The 20,315-nt window shown below is 39.4% G+C and overlaps 1 protein-coding gene across 2 annotated transcripts in view; it reads left to right on the top strand.

The window, feature by feature from the left end:
• FZD6 (frizzled class receptor 6) overlaps nt 1–10,180 on the top strand; it is a 35,249-nt gene extending 25,069 nt beyond the window's left edge. For both annotated transcript variants that reach the window (XM_043880088.1, XM_043880087.1), the window contains 4 exons: nt 1,948–2,965; nt 5,702–5,850; nt 7,177–7,611; nt 8,647–10,180. In XM_043880088.1, coding sequence (XP_043736023.1) covers nt 1,948–2,965; nt 5,702–5,850; nt 7,177–7,611; nt 8,647–8,815 — 1,771 coding nt within the window. In that variant the 3' untranslated portion in view covers nt 8,816–10,180. The remainder of the gene's footprint in view (nt 1–1,947; nt 2,966–5,701; nt 5,851–7,176; nt 7,612–8,646) is intronic.
• The last annotated feature ends 10,135 nt before the right edge of the window (nt 10,181–20,315 follow it).

The raw sequence follows: 20,315 nt of genomic DNA, 5'->3' as shown, positions 1-20,315 counted from the left end.
ACTGATAATACATAGTAAAAGTGAAGGTGTTCTTACTGTACATCTTAGAAAATCCCCTTCTATGGAAACTTTTCCCCAAACAATGAATCATATGCAAGAATACTTATTGTAGCATTACTCATAATTTTTTTTAATGAGAAAAAGTCTGGGGGCTTCCCTGGTGGCCCACTAGTTAAGAATTTGCCTTGCAGTGCAGGGAAGCCTGGTCCGGGAAGATACTACATGCCACAGAGCAGCTAAGTCCGTGCTCCACAATTACTGACCCCACACCCTCAAGCCCATGAGCTGCAACTATTGAAGCCCATGTGCCCAGAGTCTGTGCTCCGCAGCCAGAGAAGCCATGCAGTGAGAAGCCCCCACACCCACAAAGAGTAGCCCTCACTCACTGAAACTAGGGAAAGCCCTCGCAAGCAATGAAGAACCATCACGGCCAAAAAAATAAGATTTCTTTAAATGAGAAAAAGTCTGAAAGTCCGTTGTAAGAATAAGTAAATTGTGATGTACTTACACACTAGGATACTGCCATACAGTTACGAGGGCGGTTGTCCTGCATCTGTCAACATAGATAAATCTAAAAGTTATAAGTAAAAAAAAAAGTATGATATATATAGCACAGTGCCAAAAAAGTTCAAAACCTGTAAAATAATACTGTATAACATTATAGTTGGAAAAAACATAGTAAGGGAGGAGAAATAAAAACTGAACTTGTAGTAATGAATACTTTGGAAGAGAGAGAGAAAAGAGAGTAGGACCAGAAAGGGGTCCCAACTGTATCTGTAATAAAGTAAAACATATACTACCTTTTGAAAAAACTAGTAGAAACATCCATGTTTTTATACGGGCATACATTTTATTATTTTCTATTCTTTCTAAGGCATATTTAAAATGCTTTCTCCTTTAAAACCTCCACTAATTTCTTTTTTTTTTTAATTTTTAAATTTTTTGGCCATGTGGTATGTGGGATCTTAGTTCCCCGCAGGGATCAAACCCATGCCTCCTGTGTTGGAAGCGTGAATCTTAACCACTGGACCCACCAGGGAGGTCCTCCACTAATTTCTAAACCATGTAGCTCCTCCAAAATAATTCTGGGTGTGTAGAAACTCAGTGATAAAGTTCTGCACAAAGCAGAAATATCACTTGTATCATTCTGGACTGCCTTGAACAAGGGAGGCAGTCAACCATACCGCAACAAAACGGTGATGTGTGTTCAGCTGGTCCTCAGCCTTCCTCTTGGTGATCTTCTTGCCCTTCTTTATAAACTTAGAAATCACTTGAACTTTGTCTTCTCCACCCAGGAAATGATCTCATTTCAGTCATTTTAATTGTCATCACCTTACTATGTAGCTGATCTACTTTGCTTATGGGTATTAGAAAATAAAAATTCATTTCCCCAAGACTTATATTTCAAAATATTTCAAACAGATAAGTCAGCATCTTTCTGTCTAGAGACTACCAATCAAGATAAATTCTTTCTTAAACACTTAGCCTTGAAATCAGAATTTATTTAACAGTTATTAATTGATTGTTTTCCAGGAAGGGAGTTTTCATGTTCACTTGCCTGATACTTAATATATATGTTAGTGTATTGGGGCCCCATTAACAACTACAAGTTTTTAGTCAATTTCAAAACTTCCTCCCCAACTGTAAACCTGTATCTGCTTAAGTTTGTATGTCTCCCCATCAGTTATGAATGCATAAGGAGGGACTTCCCTGGCAGCCCAGTGGTTAAGAGTCCATGCTACCAATAAAGGGGGTGTGGGTTCAATCTTAGGGAACTAAGATTCCACATGCCATGTGGCTGGGCCAAAAGATTTTAAAATGATAATAATAATAAAAGAATTTTAGAATGAATACATAAGGAATAGTTTATAGTTGTGAAGTATAACATTAAAATAGTAACTCAAAAATGTTGGCTGCTTTTATTTATTTATTTTTAAATCTTTACAGATTACAGTACTGTGATGAGTCTGTTCCTGCAACTTTTAACCCACACACAGAGCTTCTTGGTCCTCACAAGAAATCAGAACAAATCCGAAGAGACATTGGATTTTGGTGTCCAAGGCATCTTAAGACTTCTGGGGGACAAGGCTATAAGTTTCTGGGAATTGACCAATGTGCACCTCCATGCCCCAACATGTATTTTAAAAGTGATGAGCTAGAGTTTGCAAAAAGTTTTATTGGAATAGTTTCAATATTTTGTCTCTGTGCAACCCTTTTCACATTCCTTACTTTTTTAATTGATGTTAGAAGATTCAGATACCCAGAGCGACCTATTATATATTACTCTGTCTGTTACAGCATTGTATCTCTCATGTACTTTATCGGATTCTTGCTAGGCAATAGCACGGCGTGCAATAAGGCAGATGAGAAACTGGAACTTGGCGACACAGTTGTTCTAGGCTCTCAAAATAAGGCTTGCACCATTTTGTTCATGTTTTTGTATTTTTTCACCATGGCTGGCACTGTGTGGTGGGTGATGCTTACCATTACTTGGTTCTTAGCTGCTGGCAGAAAATGGAGTTGTGAGGCCATTGAACAAAAAGCAGTGTGGTTTCATGCTGTTGCATGGGGAATACCAGGTTTTCTCACCATTATGCTTCTTGCCATGAACAAAGTTGAAGGAGACAACATTAGTGGAGTCTGCTTCGTCGGCCTTTACGACCTGGATGCTTCTCGCTACTTCGTCCTCTTGCCACTGTGCCTTTGCGTGTTTGTCGGGCTGTCTCTTCTCTTAGCTGGCATTATTTCCTTAAATCACGTTCGACAAGTTATACAGCATGATGGACGGAACCAAGAGAAACTGAAGAAGTTTATGATTCGAATTGGAGTCTTCAGTGGCCTGTATCTTGTGCCATTAGTAACTCTTCTGGGGTGCTACGTCTACGAGCAAGTAAACAGGATTACCTGGGAGATAACTTGGGTCTCTGACCACTGTCGTCAGTACCATATCCCATGTCCTTATCAGGTAAAGGCTATCATTTGTATTATTTCACTATTTAATTTTAACATGGCATTCCCTGGAAATATCTTTGAATTCGTCATGAAGCTAAAATTAGATTGCAGGTGAGAAAATCCAACAGAGGGAAATGTTCCCTAGGCATCAGTGGAAACTGGGATGAGTGTCTTAAGAGTTGTTTCCTCAGTTTTAGCTTCAGTTACAAAGATAGTAAAGTGCCTCGTTTAGCTGTTCTTTTAAAAATTAAGTTAGATTGCAAAAGCAGATGAATGGTAAAATGAAGAATAGAGTCAGAAGAACAGGCTCTTGTCATAGGGAGAAGAAAAGGAACTTTTGCTAAGTTGGGAGTAGTTTTTAATTCTTTAGTTGAGAAGGCCCTTATTTGGGTTTATAATAAGATGATATGTAATATATAATTTTATATTTTGCTCGTATACACTTTTAAAAACAGAATTTTTGCCTAAACTATCCTGTCATTTCTTGTGACAAAAAGCACAATTAAAACAAAACATGATTCATGTGTTTCTGATACTTCTGATTAAAGTTGTGATTTTAAGATTTAAAAGTATCTGAAAATAGAAAATCTCTTAGAGCATTTTAGTTGAGTTTTTAAAATAGAAGCTTTGTTTTTAATAGATTTTTTAAATTTTTCTTGAATATCTGTATATGGTACTGACTAATGTTGCTTGTGAGTGCTATGTCATCACAGTGTATCAGATCAAGCAATGTATGGACTGAATCATTTTACGTAGTAATTTATATTCTAGAAAGTTATTGCACTGTAACAGTGAAACCTGTTTTACATACTGGTGTGTGGGGATAATGGTTTTACCTGCCTTACAGCCTGTCCATAGTCTGTTATCCATCATCTGTTTTTACTATATAATCAATAAGGAAGTACTCTTAAAGTGATCCTGCCGTATTTTGTCCTAGATTGCTCATATTTTTGGCAAACTTGGGGGGAAGGCAACCGTTACATACTGCTAAAAAGTATAAGATATATGATGTTTTAAGATTACGTCTCATGTAAAGAAAAACTGTATTAGAAGATAAAGTGAGAAAATTCTAATCTTATAATGGGGAAGGACTTTATGATATAAAATGCAGGAGCTATGAAAGAAAAGATTGCTAAATTTGACTAAGGAAAATTTTTTTTTCAGATTCTGCATGGCAGAAAACCCCACCACAATCAAAGTCAGGAGACCAACTGGGAAATTTTATTCACACTTCACATCATAATTAAAGGGCTAATTTCCTTATTTATAAAGAGGTCCTATAGATCAATACTGACTCTACGGGCTTTCCTGGTAGCTCAGTCGGTAAAGAATCTGCCTGCAATGCAGGAGACTCCGGTTCGATTCCTGGGCTGGGAAGATCCACTGGAGAAGGGATAGGCTACCCACCCCAGTATTCTGGGCTTCCCTGGTGGCTCAGAGGATAAAGCGTCTGCCTACAATGTGGGAGACCTGGGTTCGATCCCTGGGTTGGGAAGATCCCCTGGAGAAGGAAGTGGCAACCCACTCCAGTATTCTTGCCTGGAGAATCCCGTGGACAGAGGAGCCTGGTGGGCTATAGTCCATGGGGTTGCAAGGAGTCGGACACGACTGAGTGACTTCACTTCACTTCACTTCATAGGTCAATAAGAAAAAAATCAACAATCTGGTATATAAATGACAAAAGGATATGTCAAGAGGTCACAAAAAAAAAAATAAAACAAGCTATTCTTAACATAAGAAAAATGCAAATTAAAATTATAATAAAATCATATTTCTGCTTATGACATGACAAATGTGGTTTTATAACCACTGTATTGATGAAACTGTGGCAGAATACACGTTCTAGACTTTGCTGCTCAATTAGTTCAACCTTCTGTGGAAAGAATTTTGATAATATCCATTATTTAAAATGCACGTACTCTTTGATCCTGTCCTTCTGGGACTTTATCAACAGATCTGCTCACAGATGTGAGATATTACATACATACAAAGATGGTCACTGTAACATTATTTGCAATGACAATAGGAAATAACCTGAACGTCTATTAGTAGGGGTAGTTGAATAAATTATAGTTCATTCACATAATGGAGCGGCCTTTAAAAGGAATGTTCTACTTACACTGATATAGAATGGTTTCCAAGAAATATTAGTAAGTGTAAAAAGAAAGATATAATGCCTAATGTATAGCATTTTGATATTGTATAACATTCTAAAAATATTTGAAAGTTTATACTTGAAAGAAAAGTATGATTTAATTTTTACAAATTTCCACATTTTTTTCATTTTACTGATGCTTACTTTGTTCTCACTAACCTAGTTTTTGTGACATAAACATCAATAGTGCATAAAGACTCTAAATACTATGCTGTTAAAAATGAGTTTAAATGTATTTTTTTTATAGATTGTAGTTAAGGAAAATAGATAAATATTGAGAGGCACATATTTTGGGAATTATAAGAGGCTGCTATACTTACAGAAAAAAAAATGCCAGATATCAAGCCAAGATGTAAAGACATCCTTCCTAAATGTATTTAATGTGTTTTTCCCTTTCTAGTTATATATTTTGATAAAAGTTCTTTGTTCAGAACTTCTGTGAGGAATGTATTACACTTATATAACTATCCATTATGCCATATCAAACATTTCATAAGACCAACTGATTTATACTTTTGTTCAAGTTTTGCATTAGCTGTATAGATTTCTCTTTACTTTAAATTTATCACTGAAATTCTTCTTATTTTTTTGCAGGTAAATACAGAAACTCGACCAGAACTGGCCTTATTTATGATAAAATATCTGATGACATTAATTGTTGGCATCTCTGCTGTCTTCTGGGTTGGAAGCAAAAAGACATGCACAGAATGGGCTGGATTTTTTAAACGAAATCGCAAGAAAGAGTAAGCATCTATTGAATTATCTGACATTGTTTTAAAATAAATAGATCAAATAGCAAGGAACTATTCAAATCATCACTGTACTGGAGTTTCATTATATTAACTGTGTTTTCAAACTGTAGTCTTTTTTCATTGAGAGAGATGCTTTATTTTAGTATTTGTTACAGTAGTCTTTGACATATACTATTCTATTGAAATATAAATACAAAGTTTGTAAAATGTACATTTTCTTTCCATGGCTTATAATATATCCAATATTATTATTGCTATCATTGAATTCATTGTTTTGGGTTCAGCATTGTAAATAATTTTATCCTTTTTTATCAGTGATAAAAGATGAAATGGGTCAAATATCAATATATATTAAGCAACATAGAATATGATTCAAATGTGGTATATGATCATTACCTTTAAATTTTATTACACATAGTACTGACTTAACATGCCACTTATTTGCCTTGTTTAAAATGGTAAAAATTTCAACTTATGGAGTATTCTATAACAACATAGTAGACTTACATTTATGAGTAAATAGTTAATTTTATTATTTACATATGTTATAGGTTATGTACAATTGATGTAATATAGAGTTTTTAAACTGTTTCCAATTGGTTTGACTAGTGGACATTTTTGTGGTAAAAATTTTAGAACCTTTTTACAAATTAATTTTTGAAGTCTGAAGAATTCGCTTAACTGGACTTTAATTTCTTTGAACTATTATTATATCTCTATCCCTGGTGGCTCAGATGGTAAAGACTCCACCTGCAATGCGGGAGACCTGGATTGGATCCCTGGGTCAGGAAGATCCCCTGGAGGAGGGCATGGCAACCCACTCCAGTATTCTTGCCTGGAAAATTCCATAAACAGAGGAGCCTGGCAGGCTATAGTTTATGGAGTCGGACACAACTGAGTGACTAAGCACATCCCATATGTATTTAAACAAAGACCATTAATTATATTCTATACTCTCTCTCTCTGGTATGCTTTCACATTTTATATCTTTGTTTATGATACACATACAAATAATCCCCTACTTTATGCCAGTTTGAGTTTTTTTGCCCTCATCTTTTGATTTTGCATATTTAATTTCTTTCTACTATTTATGCTGACAAAAGACACTGACAGTGTATGCACAAAAGATTTCACTTTGTGGCAATCTACTTATATCTCATAGCATTTATAATCCTAGATTTTTATAAATAATGTAAATCATATAGAATCTAACTTGAATGAATAAGGATTTTTGGCACAAGATGTATGGTATGCTTTACGGTTTCTATTATAACACTTAACCTTTATCCAGTAAACTCTGCTTGAATTTTCTTACAGTCCAATCAGTGAAAGTCGAAGAGTGTTACAGGAGTCATGTGAGTTTTTCTTAAAGCACAATTCTAAAGTTAAACACAAAAAGAAGCACTACAAGCCAAGTTCACATAAACTGAAGGTCATTTCCAAATCCATGGGAACCAGCACAGGAGTGACGGCAAATCATGGTACTTCTGCAGTAGCAATCACTAACCATGATTACTTAGGACAAGAAACTCTGACCGAAATACAAACTTCACCAGAAACATCAGTGAGAGAGGTGAGAGGGGATGGAGCGAGCACCCCCAAATTAAGAGAACGGGACTGTGAGGAGCCTGCCTCCCCAGCAGCACCCAGCTCCAAACTCTGCGGGGAACAGACGGACAGGAAAGGCCAAGGCCGGGCAGGCAACGTGAATGACCAGAGCAGTGTGTCTGAAAGTGCGCGGAGTGAAGGAAGGTGAGCTTGGACTTGCCTCTCTTAAATCATATGACTATTTCAAATACTGCCTTACACATTTTTCATTAAAGCATAACAGTTTCATTTCCAGCATAAAGCTGGAAAGAAAGCATTCTTTGAGATGACAGGTCTATACATTTTTAGTCCAAGTCAGTTTGGGGTTAAGAAGTCTGGATTCTGCCTATAAATGCTCTTTTATAGTTTAATTCTTAGTATTGGGAAGAGCCTTTCATGTATATTGTTTAAATAGAAAAGTAATGTTCATTTCTATGGTAATTGTTAAGAGTTGCTTGTGAATTTAGGGAAATGTTTGATTCATGTACAATACAGGCTATTAAGCTTCAATTAGCCCTACATTATAATACTGTCTAAAAGGTATTTGTCATTTTATATGAGTTTGATTATAAAATGTTTTTATTTTCTGAACATGAAAGGATATTGACATTACCTTTAATGAATTTTTCCAAATGATCACAAGTGATCTAAACACAGGTAAGTATTGAATTAGCCAAAATATTGACAGCTGACTACTTTAAGGTCTCAAGGCTGTCTTACCTCATCCTCCCAAACTAGACCAAATGTACCTCCAACAGCTTTTGCCTACTAGATTATGTATTATTAGATAAGTGCCTTTATCGTCCCCTAGATTTGTAAACTCCTCAAAGGTGAAGCTGAGGTCATACTCATCTTTGTGCTCCCAGCATCTTACACAGGGTCTAATCCATGGGGGGGAATCAACAAAAGGTTTGCTAAACTAAGGGCAGGAATCCTGTCTTATTCCCCATGAGATACCATGCTTAGCCCGTACAGGAGTGGTGCTTGAAGTTTCTGAAGTTAGCAAAAAATGTATTTGAAAATAAATTATTTGTACTTTGAGGTGTTAAGAGTATGCATAAAGAGTTAATTATTTTCTGGTAAAAGTGGTTACTGGTTAGGAGTAAAACTCACGGAAAGAGAAATAGCAGTTGTAAGGACATCCAGCATCATGTCTGTGCTTTGGTGTGTATGCGCATCAGCTTTTGTTGTGTTACCTAGGGTAACCCCGAAGAGTGATGTCCCCGAAGCTGGCCCAGTACAGAGCAACAGTGTGCAGGCGTCCAGTTCTCCAGAGCCAGGCAGCCTCAAAGGCTCAACATCACTGCTTGTTCACTCGGCTTCAGGAGTTGGAAAAGAGCAGGGCACTGGCGGTCATTCAGACACTTGAAAAGCAGGTCATCGTGTTACTGAGAAGTGGATTCCTGCTACACTGGAGGTGACAGTACACTGTCTTCCGAGAATCACTGTTACAGTCTTCTTTTGCACTTAAAGCTACGTCGCCTCTTGTTACACTGGAAACAATAGATTCTGAGAATGTGATTCATTTCACACAGAGGTTAATGGCAGCAGTATATCTCCCCAAACGGAAATGTGCAGGTTAATAGTATTTTTCAACTTGTGTGGGAGGAGAGACTGTTAGAGGAATCTTCCTTTTCTATTTATGAAGATTCTCCTGTGTCAAAAGTGTTTTAAGTTGTACTATGCTGTTTCACTTTTACAGTTATAAAGTCAAGATTTTTCTTTGCTGAAGTATTTAAAACTTATCTTTATAGCATTTTTATATATTTGAAAATGAATTTTTATGTTTTGAACTTTTTTTTAGAAATCCTCAAGTCTATTCAGATATTTTTATTATGTTATTCCAATAGCTAATTTTAGCACTATTTTGGTAGCTTTTACATTGAATTTCTAAGAAAATAAGTATTCTTTTGTAGTATAAAAAATAGTTGATACACTGAAATTCATTTATAATGGAAACTCAACTTTAAAAATCTGTTTACCTTATCATCTTCAATGTGTGAATTTTATAAAGTCTAGTTGTTTTAGGAATTTCACAGATCTATTATGCAATTGAAGTAAGGTGCTTACTGAGTGTCCAATGTTGATAATATTATGCTGCTGACTGATCCTTCTGATTTTTTTAAATGAAATGTTCTGAAGGATTAGTAGATGAATTGTTACTCTTTTATAAATTAAGCCAAGTGCAAGATGAATTGTTACTCTTTTATAAATTAAGCCAAGTGCAATTGATTCCTTTTTTTAATATATCATGACTACCCGAGATTGTGTTTGTATGACCATTTACAGTTGCTTATACATTTAACTTTTGTTTTTTAACATCTAGAATACTACTGACTTTTTGCATTTTTGCAGTATCTTTCTCAGACATAATGTAGAATTCATCTGGGCAGCTAAATAGGATTTTGCTGAATATTCAAACATGTGCTAGCAGTATTAGTGCCAAACAAATGGGAAAAAAAAATATATAGTCCTGATAAACAGAAAATGTATTTCAAATAACATACTCTGAAATATTAAAGAATTTTCTTAATTTTGTTTTCAATGAATATCTTTCCCTGAACAAAGCTTTCTTATGCTTTTGGTTTTTTCCTCTATTTAACATTCTGTTAAAGCGTAAAAAGAAAATCATCATGTACTGTATGAAAGATGTAAATATTAACTTTTCCACATTTTTTAACTTTGTATACAACAATTTTGTGTGATCTTTTCAGTAATAAAATGTTCTCTGTATATGAGATTATAGAGTAATCTATGGTTATGCACAGTGTTCCTGGCCCAAGAAGTGGTATAGTTTTTCAGATTGGTGGCTCTATGACTAATAAGCCAGAATAGGCTCTTTTTTTACCTGGAGAATCAAAAGACAGTCAAGACTAGTGTTATTTTTTCTTTGTCACAGTTTCTTCTCAAAGTATAATTCTTGTTCAGTCACTGAGTCACATCCCACTCTTTGCGACCCCATGGACTGCAGCATGCCAGGCTGTCTTCCACCATCTCCTGGAGTTTGCTCAAGTTCATGTCTATTGAGCTGGTAATGTATAGTATAATTATAGAACTGTTTTTGTCATAACTTTTTAAAGCCAAGTGTAGACCTGGGATATGGAATAAAGCAAAGGGAACCCAGGACCCTGCTTTCACTCCTGACAATGAGAAATAAAATAAGATCATCCTGATAACATTAGAAAAATCTAATAAGATCATGTGAAATTGCCAGATTAAGATTTGGGAGAAGAGAAATTCACACTGCCAAGCCCAACTGGAGCTTCTTTTGCCTAGGAAGCATTTGACAATTCAGAAAAGCTGGCTGAGACATTGAACGGTGCTGTTATCAGCCTCAGACTCTGGAAGACGAGGACAAGGAGAAGGGAGTCAGAATTGTGACCTCAAAGGGATGCATCCTAGGAGAAGGATGAACTATAAGGAAAGCGGCTCTGCTTTGTTTTCTGGGTGGACTAGAAAAGTCTCTAACCCTGGAATTAGAATAAGGTGGATAACTGTGACCATTAGGCATCGGGCAGAAGCAAATGAAACTTTTCTTTGGAGGAAGAAAATGTCATTTTACCTATTCTGTGGATACTTTTTCAAATACAATGTCCATCATATACTCAGACATACTCAGATATGCAAAAACAATACTGAACAAGAATTGGTACAAGCATCAGACAAGAGAAAAATATTGAGAGATACTCCTAAATTGCCAGGCATAGGTTCATTAAACTAGTATAATTTAAAAAGAAAAGAAAACAAAAAAAGACAAAGAAAACAATAGTGAGATACCACTGCACACTTATTAGAATGGTTAAAATCCAAGAAATTGACCACATCAATTCGTGCTGAGGATGCTCTCATTTATTGCTGATGGGATGCAAAATGGTGTAAGCACTTTAAAAACATTTGGGCAGTTTCTCACACAGCTGAATGTCGTCTTACCATATGATCCAGCAGTCACACTCCTAGGTGTTTAACTGATTTATAAAGATACACTACCCTTGACATGCAGTATAAAACCCTCCACTCCTTCGGTCTCATCAGCACAGAGTGACTTCCTCCGAAAGAATACAATATGGGAGCAGGGTGGGGGAAGAATGACTGTTTGAGTGGATAAACTTGACACTACCTCCACCAGGTGAAAGTCAGTATCAGCAGTGATTAGTCATACTGAGAGCAGGTACCCTTCGTATGATGTGCTGAAAACGGCTCTTGACCTCTGTGATCTTCCTCCCCCAAATTTCTAACTTCCCTCTAGTCATGACTTCTCCAGTCACACAAATCTAGGCAGATGGAGTTTTTACAAAATACCCAACCAGTAGTACTCCTCAAAACTATCAAGGTTATCAAAAACAGTCTGAAAAACAGTCATGCCAAGAAGAGCTAAGGAGACATGATGTAATATAGTATCCTAGAAAAGAAAAGCTACATTAGATAAAAACTAACAAAATCCAAATAAAGCATGGGTTTTAGTCCTTCAATTCAGTGGAATATTCATTAATTATATATGTAATAAGTTCCTCCCCTCTGCTGGCTCTAGGTCAATGGCATTCCTTTTCATCAGTTGCTGGACATTGTAGATGGATACTCCAATTTTCTTGTTTTTCCTCCCCTTTTGTTCATGTCTGAGTTTTTGTTCTCTAAGAAAACATTTCGAGCTTATCTTCTAAATACCTGTTGAATTTTTATTTTGGCTATCATTTTTTAATTTCACAGAGCATTTTGTAGTAACTTCCTGTTTTCATGACTCTTTTTGAAATTATGTATGCCATTTTTGAAATTATGTATGCAATCTTCCTACGTTGGAAGATACATAATTTCCTTTTTAAGGTCATAGAAAATATATTAATGTTGAATTTTTATTTTGTAACAGATGACTTATTAAAGTCCTTTAGGCCCTAATAATTTTGTGGTTGATTTTTCCTGGATTTTCTAGGTAAGTGAGCTTTTCATCCCAAATAATGATAATTTCATTTCTCACCTTTTAACTAACTCGATCTTGAAGCCAGTAATTATTAATAGTGAATAGTAGCAGGTATTCTTGTTTATTTTAATGAAAATGCCTATAGATAACAATGTTGGCATTTGATATAAGGTAGGTATTTTTAACAATAAAAAAATTCTGTTCCATTTGACAATTATTTTTTAGTTGGCAGTAGAGTTGGATTTTATCAAATGCCTTTTGCTACCAGTGTTAGTCAAGGGGGCTAATTGCTATCACAAACAATCCTCAGAATTTTAGTAGCTCATACATAGAAAATAGGTAACTAACAAGGACCTACTTACAGCACAGGGAACTTTACTCAGTACTCTGTAATGGCCTATATGGGAAAAGAATCTAAAAAGTGAGTGCTGAGTCACTTCAGTCGTGTCCGACTCTTTTCGACCCTGTGGACTGTAGCCCGCCAGACTCCTCTGTCCGTGGGGAGTGGGTATATGTATAAATGATTCACTTGGCTATACACCTGAAACTAACACAACACTGTCAATCAACTATACTCCAATGATTTTTCTTTTAAATTTAGCATTTTAAAATCTGTTACCACGCTTCCCTAGTGGCTCAGACGGTAAATCGTCTGCCTGCAATGTGGGAGACCTGGCTAGGAAGATCCCCTGGAGAAGGAGATGGCAACCCACTCCAGTATTCTTGCCTGGAAAAATCCCATGGGTGGAGGAGCCTGGTGTCACAAAGAATTGGACAAGACTGAGCGACCTCATTACTTCATTACCGCTCACATGATAAATGCAAATATTCTTGAGGTAGCCTGCCAAGTGATTACTCAAGCACCCATCACTTCTGTCTGGTGACTCTGCTGTCTGTTAGGGCTTCAGATTCTCCTCCAGGATTCTCTGCACCCAGCCAGCAGGTGGAGGCAGAGAGAGAAAGAGCAACCGCCTGCACACAGAAAAATATGGCTTGAGCAGGGAATTGGCTTGCTTCACTTTCAGCTACATTCCATTTGACAGAACTCAGGCACAGATCCAAACCTAACTCCAAAGGAGCCTGAGAAATGTGGTCTAAGTGTGCATCTGAGAGGGTGAAGAAACAGGCTCAATGAGCAACTCAACAGCAATGTTTTAGTCTACAATTGTGATGTAGTCAGCACTTTTCCAAATACCCTGAAAGGTATCCTTTCAGGCTTTGAATAACTAATTGATCATAAACACTTTCTATATCTACCTATGTTCTAAATGATGTCTCAACCATGGGCATAATGTTTGTAATCAGTAAGCTTGAATTTTTTTAAGTATTCATTTTTAATAACAAACTTTAAAACCATCTTCTTAATTCAAAAGAAAAAATTTCTCTTTTTCATGGGACCAGCATCTTTGATGCAAAAAGGGTCTGCTATTTCAGAGTCAGTGACATAAATTTTTTTAAGTCTTTATTGAATTTGTTACAATATTGCTTCTGTTTAATGTTTTAGTTTTTTTGGCCATGAGTCATGTGGGAACTTAGCTCCCCAACCCAGGGATCAAACCCGCACCCCCTGCCTTGGAAGGCGAAGTCTTAACCATTGAACCACCAGGGCAGTCCCAGTGATGTTAATTTTTATAATAATTTACATAACCTTTTTTAACCAAGAAAGTGGACCTAAATTACATACCATATTTACAGTAATGAAGTTGGCATGAGCCATGTGCAGCTAAATTCAACTGCAGTCAAGATATGATAAAGCAGCATTTATCACTATGAAAATCAGCCACAAATTCTCAACAGAGCTTGGTGGAATGCCATCTTTCAAAAAGACAGTACCCCATTGGGATCCATCGTGGCTATTCATGGTACTGAAAGAATCTTCCCTAGGCTTTCCTCGAAAAACTAAACCAAAAACAGCTTGTAATTGCCACCCATCATCAAAATCACAGTTTTAGTGCCTCTTTATTTCTCAGAAGTGTACCACTGGTGGGTGTGTCCCACCAGTTCTGCTGGAAAGTTTAAACATTGCCAAGGCAGTTAAACAGTGGTACTCTCAGGAAATGAAAGATGTAATTTTTTAATAACCACAGGAGCCCTGCTGTTACTTTTCTGCCTGAATATTATCATCTTTAATACCTTACTGCTGACACGTCAAAGACTGAAAATTCCAGATGCTAAAGGTTTTAACAGTGACCAGTGGGACTTACCATGTGCAGAAGAATCACATTTTCATTAACTCACAATGGCAATGAATCAACAAAGAGAAAAGAGAAGAAAAGATTAAAGGGATAATATAATGAAAGATTCCTCAAAGTCCCTTGCACAGCAAGGAGATCGAACTAGTCCGTCCTAAAGGAAATCAACCTTGAAAATTCATTGGAAGAACTGATGCTGAAGCTGAAACTCCAATACTTTGGCCACCTGATGTGAGGAGCCGACTTATTGGGAAAAACCCTGATGCTAGGAAAGATTAAGGGCAGGAGGAGAAGGGGGTGACAGAGGATGTGATGGTTGGATGGCATCACTGATTCAATGGACATGAGTTTGAGTAAACTCCAGGAGATAGTGAAGGACAGGGGAGTCTGGTGTGCTGCGGTCCATGGGGTTGCAGAGTCAGACCCAACTTAGAAACAGAACAACAATAAAGAGCTCATACAGCTCAGCATCAGGAAAACAAACAGCCCAGTCAAAAAACGGTCAGAAGACTTAGACACTTCTCCAAAGAAGACATACGGAAGAGTATCTTTGAAACATATGCACTACATATGTAAAATAATTAGCCAGTGTGCATTGGCTGCATGACACAGGGATCTGGTGCTCTGTGATGGCATGGGGGTGGGGAGGTGACGGGCTAGGAGGTGGGAGGGAGACTCAAGAGGGAGGGAACATACGTATACCTGCAGCTGATTCATGCTGATGTATGGCAGAAACCAACACAACATTGCAAAACAGTTATCCTCCAATTAAAATAATTTTAAAAGAAAAGATTAAAGGGCTAATCCCAAAGTTCAGAAGACACTTGGACCCAGGACTAAACAGTAATGAAAATGGCATAGTAAGTTTGTCATGAACATAACCAGAGGAGCGGAAACCAACCGAAGCAATATGAAAGAAAGATGGGAAAAGAAAAGGAAGGCAGAGGAACTTCCCTGGCAGCCCAGTAGTGAAGACTTCACCTTCCAATGCAGGGGGTGCAGGTTTTATCCCTGATCAGGGAACTAAGATTCCATATGACTTGGGCCAAAAAACTAAAACATAAAAAGAAAACAGTACTGTGACAAATTCAATAAAGACATTAAAAACATCTTTTTAAAAAAGATACAAAAAGAAGGCAGAACTGGAGCTGGCAAACACCAGTTAGAAATGAAAAGAAAAAATAATTGCTAGATGAATACATTTAGCAGTCAAATCTGAGGTTTTTATTTTCCATCCCAAGAAGAAAAAGGAATATTAGGAAAATGTTCTAAGAATACATTTTCTAATTCTCCACCACAAAAGGAGGACGTGACAGGGGATGAAACTGAATTATTTCCTTGGGGGCCTATTCTAGGATCGAATTAGTTTCACTGTCAGGAAATGTATGAATCTGAATATATAGAGACTTCAGACTTTATCTAGGAAAAGTCACCAACAAAGTACTAGCTCCCCTGGTGGTTCTAGTCTTTCTGAACAGCCGGTCCAGTGCCCGAATGAAAACTTTCGTAAAACAGGAAGCTCCGGAGCCTGTAAACCAAGCTGACCACTGGCAAAACCCCTTGCTGGCATTTTCAGCCTCTCAGATGCCACTTCTTTCAGTGCAGAGTCCAAGTGAAAAAGAATAACACACTGTGTTTCTAAAACTGACCTTATTGGCAGGCTGTGAGCAAATAAAAAGTACAGTAAAACAAAACAGGAGGACTGTGTTTCCTCGACTGACAGTCATCACTGCCTCTTTGTCACTGGTTCTGAGACTCCAGGTAGGGCTTTCCAGGCTGGCCTTGCAGGCTCTAAAAAGTCCAAAGATTTTCTTTAGGAAAGCCAAGACCAGGAGAGGTGCGTACAACACATCCCTAACTGGGGAGTTACCAGTCAGGGTTCTCAGAGTCCTTAATAGAAATGGCTAAGTGGCCAGAGGAGAAGTTCAGACAAGGCTTTATCAAGACACACCCTGCAGCACCAGCAAGGGGAGAACAAGCAACAGGTGCTCCTGCTTGCTCCCTGAGTGGGGCGAGAGTGAGGGCAGATTGGTGGGTTGGCCCGAAGGAGTGGCTTAGGTGGTCTGGGTGGTGCTGTGTGCAGAGATCACAGTGCAGTCCTCTGCTTTTGCTCCCAACAGCTCAGAAGTAGCAGCCGAGTTTTGACACTTTGTATTTTATCGTTATTATTTGCCCCATCTGCACATGCACCAGGCTTCTCTGGAGGCTCAGTGGTAAGGAATCTGCCTGCAATGCAGGAGACATGGGTTCAATCCCTGGGTCGGGAAGATCCCCTGGAGAAGGAAATGGCAGCCCACTCCGGTATTCTTGCCTGGAGAATCCCACGGACAGAGGAGCCTACAGGAGCCTGGGAGCGACAGTCTATCTGGGTCCCAAGGAGCTGGACACGACTTAGCGACTGACCACCATGCACATGGTCATTAGTAGTCCATTATAGCTTCTTCGTGGGGCTTCCCAGGTGGCTCAGTGGATAAAGAACCTGCCTGCAGTGTAGGAGTTGCAGGAGATATTGGTTCGACTCCTGGGTGGGGAAAATCCCCTGGAGGAGGGCACGGCAACCCACTCCAGTATTCTTGCCTGAAGAATCACAAGGACAGAGGAGCCTGGCGGGCTACAGCTCATGCGGGAGCAAAGAGTTGGAGATAACTGAAGTGACTGTGCACGCAGGCATAGCTTCTTCGTAATCTATTGCTCAAGGGGACATTCCTTCTGGTGCAAATATTGCAGCAAAGGGTCGTGGGTTTCAGCCTGTCTCAGGGGGAGGGTAGCTTGGGAACTGTGGAGGCAGGGCCCAGCCTGGACACTCTGAAGAGACTGAAGATGAAGCAAGCTCCTGTCCTCCGATTCAGCAAGTATACAGCCTCGAGGAAAAGGCTGACTCTGCACAGGCAAGAGGTAAGACATTTAAAGAATTAGCAGTTAGTTACAAGGCACCACACTCCAGTACTCTTGCCTGGAAACTCCCATGGACGGAGGAGCCGTGGGCTGCAGTCCATGGGGTCACTAAGAGGCAGACATGACTGAGCGACTTCACTTTCACTTTTCACTTTCATGCATTGGAGAAAGAAATGGCAACCCACTCCAGTATTCTTGCCTGGAGAATCCCAGGGACAGGGGAGCCTGGTGGGCTGCTGTCTATGGGGTTGCACAGGGTCGGACATGACTGAAGCAACTTAGCAGCAGCAGTTACAAGGCATGAAATCTAAATACATTGACATGGAAGTCTTCCAATATATTGCTCAGCACACAAAAACCAGTGGCAAAACCATACTTCCAGAATATCACCATGTATGTAAACAACTGCCCCCCCAAAGGATAGTCTATATGTTTCCTCTTGTTATACTGACAAATATAAATGCATAAGCATACCATGTATGTGAACAACCCTCACCTCACAGAATGATGCTATATGTTTTCTACAGTTACATAATCAGGGACTCTGGAAAATGTGATAGCACGGGTTATCTCTGTGGAGGGGATCAGCATCATAGGTGATGATCAAAGCAGACTTTAACCTGATCTGTAATGTTTCAGGGCGTCCCAGATGGTGCTAGTGGTAAAAAGAACCCACTTGCCAATGCAGGAGACGTAAGAGACCTGGGTTCGATCTCTTGGTCAGGAAGATCCCCTGGAGAAGGCAATGGCAATCCACCCCAGTATTATTGCCTGGAGAATCCCATGGACAGAGGAGCCTCGGGGCTATGGCCCATAGGATCACAAGGATGTGACTGAAGTGACTTAGCACACATGTAATGTTTACATTTTTACAAGGAATACCCATTAATAGATCACATGTTATAAGCATTAATTTTTTAATAGACGATCTACCAAGCCTGTATCTAACTAACGGTGACACAGTGGGTCCAGCCACATCTGGCTGCAAGGGTCTTTCTGTCACTGATGTGCATGCCTGCGGGCAGGGGAGGGGCAGCCCACACCACCGAGACCTGGAAAGGACACCAGCTCATCTGGTTCAGACTCCATTTGCGTCCTCCCTCCTGTGCTTCTCTGTGTCCCCAAAACCATCTTCTCTTTAGCTGGCAGTAAGTACATGGGCTTTGAGAGCATCCATGCTTCAGTCCCTTCTCCAGACCCTGCTTGCATCCCCCCAAATAAGGCTTAAGCCTGCGGACTTGACCCAAGCATGGGAGACGGAGGGATGTCCAAGGTCCCCAGCCACCCAGGATGTGATACGGGGGGACAGGAGCAAAGGAGGAGAGGCTGCCGTAGGCTGGATTCAGCTCCACGACCACAATGGCAAATCCTTTCTCTCCACCTCCCCTCCACCCCTCACCCCCGTACACAGACACCCTGCCTCGAGCGCCGCAGCAGAGGGTAGTCCCACATACCGTTTGTTTCTGTGTTCATGAATTTCAGGTTGAGAAGCGGGTCAGTAGTGAAAACCAGAGCCTGGGATCTGAAGGTCCGGGTGAATCTGGGGCGTATGTGACTTTCTGATGAAGGCAGACCCCTGCTTTTCTCTAGCGACTCCACCCCGTGTGTTCACCCACCCCTTAGAGCCTGGTGTGCCGCGGTCCATGGGGTCACAAAGAGTCAGACGTGATTTAGCGACTGAACAGCAATGCAGAGCCATGCAGTCGGCCCGGGCTCCTGAGGCAGAAAAGCGCTCTAAGCGGCCAGCGAGGGAGAGAGGCAGGGAGGGGGCAGAGGCGGCCAGCTCCCCCACATCCCCCAGGCTCTGTTGCCTCGTGGAAGGGATCTAGAAATGTCCAAGAGCTCCTAGTAATAACAGCAGATACTATTCACTGTCCTGGGTGCTAGTGATAGAATGAGAAACAAGAGACAAGCCCCTGCTTCACATCCCAGGGGGGTGTAAGACTACAACGCAAGTAACCGAATAAACAAACAAGGTAAATTCAGACAGGGATAAGCTTTACACTAGAATATTAGTCAATGGTGTTAACTGAAGCATCTTTTATAACAAAAGGCTTCCCTCATAGCTCAGTTAGTAAAGAATCCGCCTGCAATGCAGGAGGCCCCAGTTCAATTCCTGGGTCAGAAAGATCCACTGGAAAAGGGAAAGGCTACCCACTTCAGTATTCCTGGGCTTCCCTTGTGGCTCAGCTGGTAAAGAATCTGCCCGCAATGCGGGAGACCTGGGTTCAATCCCTGTGTTGGGAAGATCCCCTGGAGAAAGGAAAGGCTACCCACTCCAGTATTCTGGCCTGGAGAATTCCATGGACTGTATAGTCCATGGGGTTGCAAAGAGTCGGACACGACTGAATGACTTTCACTTCACTTATAACAGAACTTAGGTGTCTACAAATATGCAACTGGTTATATAATTCATTCCATTCATTGGAATATATGAAAATATTATAAAGAACAAGGTGGAACCCTAACTATTCATAGGAAAAGAAGTCCAGGAAATATCACAGGTGAAGAAAACAGATTATAGGAAATATGTGTATGTATTTGCAACAGCACTAAACAACTAATTTAATTCTGACACCATCTATTAGGAGATGGAAACAGGTTAGGGGTTCAGTTCCAGATGACTGCCTCCCACCTTCAGTTGCTAGCAGAAATCCAGGTGGTCACCCATGCTTCCGACGCACCAGCTGTAGATTGGAGGTTCCCCTGATCCCTTCTTGGGTTCAAATGATTTGCTGAAATGGCTCAAGAACTCTAATAAACATTCACTTACATTTACAATGTCCTCTGGAGAAGGAAACAGCAACCCACTCCAGTATTCTTGCCTGGGAAATCCCATGGACAGAGGAGCCTGGTGGGCTACAGTCCAT

Source organism: Cervus elaphus, chromosome 21, assembly GCF_910594005.1.
Source record: "Cervus elaphus chromosome 21, mCerEla1.1, whole genome shotgun sequence".
NCBI classification, from domain to species: Eukaryota; Metazoa; Chordata; class Mammalia; order Artiodactyla; family Cervidae; genus Cervus; species Cervus elaphus.
Note: the sequence above shows the minus strand (reverse complement) of the source record. Positions and strands in the feature narration are given on the sequence as shown.